General features: G+C 33.3%; 1 protein-coding gene across 1 annotated transcript; it reads right to left on the reverse strand.

Annotated features, from left to right (window-relative positions):
• Window positions 1-2,546: 2,546 nt before the first annotated feature.
• LOC106315099 (bifunctional purine biosynthesis protein PurH-like) lies at window positions 2,547-3,201 on the reverse strand. The gene is made up of 3 exons (XM_013752868.1): window positions 3,022-3,201; window positions 2,738-2,868; window positions 2,547-2,643 (listed from the first exon to the last, which is right to left on the reverse strand). The coding sequence occupies exons 1-3, from the start codon at window positions 3,199-3,201 to the stop codon at window positions 2,547-2,549; spliced, it is 408 nt and encodes a 135-aa protein (XP_013608322.1).
• Window positions 3,202-4,793: the final 1,592 nt, after the last annotated feature.

Here is a 4,793-nt window from a genome sequence, read left to right on the forward strand (position 1 = left end):
TTAATTATTTAATATAACATATAAATTTAATATTCTTAAAATAAAATGTGTGTTTTAGTATATATAAAATTCATTACGGGTTTTGTGAAAATTAATAAATATGACAAATAAGAAAATAAGAATTTTAATATAACATATAGATTTAAATATTATTAAATCAAAATTCGTTTTTAATTATATATAAAATTCATTACGGATATTTTTTAAAATTAATAAATTAGTGATTCAAGTAAAAAAAATATTAATAAATCAATGACTAAGCTAAAACCTAATAAAAACATGACAAATAAGCAAAATTGACTAAAATCATGGAAAGCATGACAAATAAGCAAAATCAAAATAATTATATATCTAATTACATATTTTATAGTTATATTATTTAAATTAATAAATTATGGACTCAGCTAAAAACTATTAATAAATTAATGACTCAACTTAAACCTAATTAAAACATGACAAATAAACAAAATTACCTAAAATCATGGAAATCATAACAAATAAGGTAAATCACTTCATAAATAATAGTATAGATTATAATATAGTTTAAGTGTAATTATATATTGTATTGTTTTAAAAAACAATTACCTAGGTTCAAGTTGGGTCCAAAGTTGTGCTTCTATTTTAATAGTATTGATATGAATTTCTAATTTTTTTCTTTTTATTTTGTGTTATTATAAAATATTTTTAAAATTTTCTAGTCCATATAAATGTGTATTACTTAAGATTGCAAAACTTTAAATTTTGAATATGAATTTCTAATTGTTCTTTTTTCTTTGTTGTTGAATTTGCATACTTTTATTTGGTGTGGTGTACAACTGTTTTTTGTATTCGATTTTCCTTTGATGTTTATTGTAGCGATGGACATAGATACGTTAAAAGAATTCACAGTAATGTACTTCTATCTCGGTTTTTGTTTCACTTATTTGTGTTTCTGACATCATTTGTACTTGTAATGGTAGCTAATCATTATGATTATTTGGCTCTCGTAATGTATGTGGTCCGATGGAGAACCCATTTCGAAGTTGGATGCATAATCGTAATTCGAATGGAATGGTCAGTAAGAATATTTAATTTTGAAGGTGGAGTTTAGGTTGACAGTAATTCCAATTATATTTTGCATTTTGAACTAAATTTTTTAATCTAACCAATTTCGACTACCATTGAAGTGATGTAGGGCTTTGTCTTGTTAATCATCACACAACCAATTATGCTAATATGAAGAAGGAATTGTGATATTAATTTAAGCATCTCTATTTACAAATACGAAGCGAAAAGTTGTTGGGGCAATTGTTCAAAAAAAAAAAAAGTTGTTGGGGCAAAAACCAAAGGGAAAGCCTTTTTTAGCAACACCAAAAGGAAATCCTACGAAAGCGTTTTTTAAAAAACAAAGAGAAATCTTAGAAAATAACAAACAGCTTAGATAGAGATTGATTATGGTGCTATCAAGCAGCACGGATTGGATTGTTGGATTGTGGCTGGTTCAGTTACGTCTTGTGCGCTTAGCTTTCTCATGCACGTCACTCTCCTAGATAGATTCACTTGGCACAGCTGAAGACCCTGAGCTGCAGGTTCCATCTATGGCAGAATTGAATTACTCTAGGAGAATGTGATGTTTCATCGATTGCGTTAGGTTAGTTTTCTGTTACTACAAATGGTGGCAGAACTACAGGACAAACAACCTTTGTCACAGCTATGGTCTGTATCTTAATTGTAAAGTTGTAGCTGGAGACTTCCACCAGACATTGTTGAGTTGGCATCTCTTGGTTAGCACCCATGTCTCCATATCAAACATGATTAAGTCAGTTTAGATTGTCTGGGAGGTGAAATATAAGATGAGTATGAGTAACCTCAAAGTAGTTGTCAATAAGCTCCGATGCATGCCTCCGTGTTAGCTCAGTACCAGTATCGCCAAGGTGCACAAAAGTTGCATTCTCGCCATTGTCGTAGACAGATATCTCAGCATGGTAACTGTTACAAAGATAAAGCACACGTGAACAACATGCTAAGCGAAAGTGTAAGGTGAGAGTTTTGTAATGTATATTTCAACTCCATAAAAACTATCAAATCACCATCTATTCCAATAAAATCAAAACACGACAACAAAGGACTTCAACTGTGTTTGATAAATACTAACGGAATCAAAACTGAGAGCTTTATGTTAACCTTATCTATATAAGTATATATGCTTTGGACGTAGTTAAACAAAATTGGACAATTGAAAAGACTTCAGACTGTGGTTGATAAATAGAATGCAAATTAATCAAGATGTTCTAGAACTGGTTCATGATTGATTAATCAAGATGTACTTGACTAAAACACATGGAAACGTCTTACCTCCAATAAGTTTAGTGTTAACTGATGTTACTAATACAACAGCGGGAGTGGGAGTGGCGAGAGGGTTGTTGAACTTGTTGTAGAACTCATCAGTAGCCTGGTCCCAAAGGTAGACGTTAATCAGAGGTCCCCTGAAATTATGCCAATTATAATTGTGAGACAGTTAATGACATATACATGTTATGGCTGGTGCTAATATGTAATCGTATATGTCAACTCCTTTGGCTGTAGGTGGGAGTGCTGCCTCTGTCCAAGACCCAGCGTTTGCTGAGAGACGGTCCATTGATGACCTTCATGCGGCGATGATATCTGCAACACATGTTAAAGAAATTAGTTGTATGCTAACACAGGAAAGCCAGCTCACCATGCAAATCACCTCTCAAAATCTTGGAATGAGAGGAACCTGAACATGTCTCTCTCAATCACAACCGGGTTGTATTGAATCTCCGAGAGGACAATATTGTGAGTGAAACAGATGGTCAGCTTGTGATCAGCAACACAATAGATGTCTTTTCTTTTTGTTGCGAAGAATCCCTGAATTAGTGTAGCATGTGTTCAATTTTATTAGTGAGATGAACTGGAACTGAATAAGAGAATAAATCGTTGTAGATACATGTTCATCAATCATAAGCAGCTCCAACCAATTAATAGACTTAATACACTATGGAACAACACCATATTAATTACCTTGTCTGCTTTGACATTGGCGGCTTCAATACTACCAAAGGTGCTACCTGGATCAGCTATTACAGCTAGCCAGTAGACCTCACCAGGATTTGTGTGCTTCATGACTGCACATCTCGGGTTTTCAGAATCGGATACACAGTTCCACGCAGAGTCAACATCAAGATAATTGTTGTATGACATTTCCTGCCCAAGTAGCCCTTGAATGATCATCCACTATGGTTCAAAAATATCGAAAACCTTCTGTTCTATGGTTTCAACTGGAAAAGGGCCCAAAATGTCAATGTGAATCAGATCAAAAGGTTCATCACAAATGTTATTATGAGATTGAAAAGGTAAGTGTTTTTGTTTAGCCAAATAACAGATTTTACAAATGGTCTGAGATGCGACACTTTGTTCTAATCCTTTCATTTATACTTTAAGCGCGATTGCTATAATATATACTTCATTGACCACTTCAAGACAGATCGATCTAAAGAAGATCATTGCTTACTCCTCAGTAGCCCATATGAATCTGGTGACTATTGGTTTAGTACTAGAATTTAATTTATTAGTACTGAGTAGCTATGACTTAGTAGTATATTTTTCTTTGAAGTAAACAATATGCATTCCATGTAAGAAGGGTTTTTTGAATAAATTTAACATTCATTCAAAAAAAAAAAACCATATGTTAAGAACTAAACCATTCCATGTAAACAGTATGCATTCCATGTAAACAGTATGCATCTCATTTCCGATCTTGTTTCTTTTTTCCTATACAAAGATATTTTAAGCTTTTCTTTTTCTTCTTTTGTTTTGTCTGATTGAAGATAGACAAAATAAGGATAATGATGGTTGTGAGATTTATTAAAGATATTGATAGTTTTGATTGCTTGATCATATGTTAAGAACTAGACAACAGACGGATTAATTTCTGTCCGCACCTACACAACATAATTAACGGCACATAAAACTATAAAGGTTTATGCTTGGTTAACACACTTTAGACTATATTTATCCCTAAGAAACTTAGATTTTTTTTTATCTAAAAACTAATAATTAAAAAACAAACTTATTGTGGGCCGCCACGAGTCAGTGGGGCCCGCGAACAGTGTAAGAAACTCACTAAAATCGGTTCTTAATTAGTAGTTTTTGTAGCCGATCCTTAAGTGTTTTGTGGGGACCCACGCACTAAGAACCTCATTAAAGACCCCGGATAAACATGCTCTTAAAGTCTACCGAGAAAATCAGAACAGTAAAATACTAACGATGAAATAACCAAGATGGGCACTGATAGTAACATGAAGATAGTGAGGATACAGAACTTGTTCAAAATTAACTTGGAATATGTAAAAACCTTGGGTTTGAAGGTAGGGCTTTGTTTCACCGTCTACTGAATTGATATTTGTTTTGCTTTCTGTTAAGAGTTCTCTTCTGTTAATGACACGTTTAATCCATTTCATATAATTAGTTAGTCAGTATGGGCCAAAGTCGGTCGTAATAAACCCATCTTATGTTTTCCTACGAACCCTTAGGGGCAATTCCATACATTTTTCTATTGCCGTCACCCTCGTAATGTCCACTCGAAGATGCGTTGGTGTTTCTCCCGGTGACTACAGATTCAACACTTTCTTCGACTAGCTGAGATAATATACTACTCGAGTCTCCATCTATGGGATTTGCAGAATTCGTCACTTTTTCTATAATTAAATTGCCCCATATCGAAAAATTTGCTGTCATATCTCCTATGATGTTTTATATTCTGTGGTTATGGTTTTATTCCTTGAATCCAGAGT

This window comes from Brassica oleracea, chromosome C9 (genome assembly GCF_000695525.1).
Source record: "Brassica oleracea var. oleracea cultivar TO1000 chromosome C9, BOL, whole genome shotgun sequence".
NCBI classification, from domain to species: Eukaryota; Viridiplantae; Streptophyta; class Magnoliopsida; order Brassicales; family Brassicaceae; genus Brassica; species Brassica oleracea.

Excerpts from the sequence above, each read along its gene's own strand:
- LOC106315099 (XM_013752868.1), bottom strand. The coding sequence starts at position 3,201 with ATGTCATACAACAATTATCTTGATGTTGACTCTGCGTGGAACTGTGTA. Across the intron at positions 2,869-3,021 it reads CCAATGTCAAAGCAGACAAG|GGATTCTTCGCAACAAAAAG; the intron begins GTAATTAATATG and ends ACACTAATTCAG. Across the intron at positions 2,644-2,737 it reads ATTGAGAGAGACATGTTCAG|ATATCATCGCCGCATGAAGG; the intron begins GTTCCTCTCATT and ends CATGTGTTGCAG.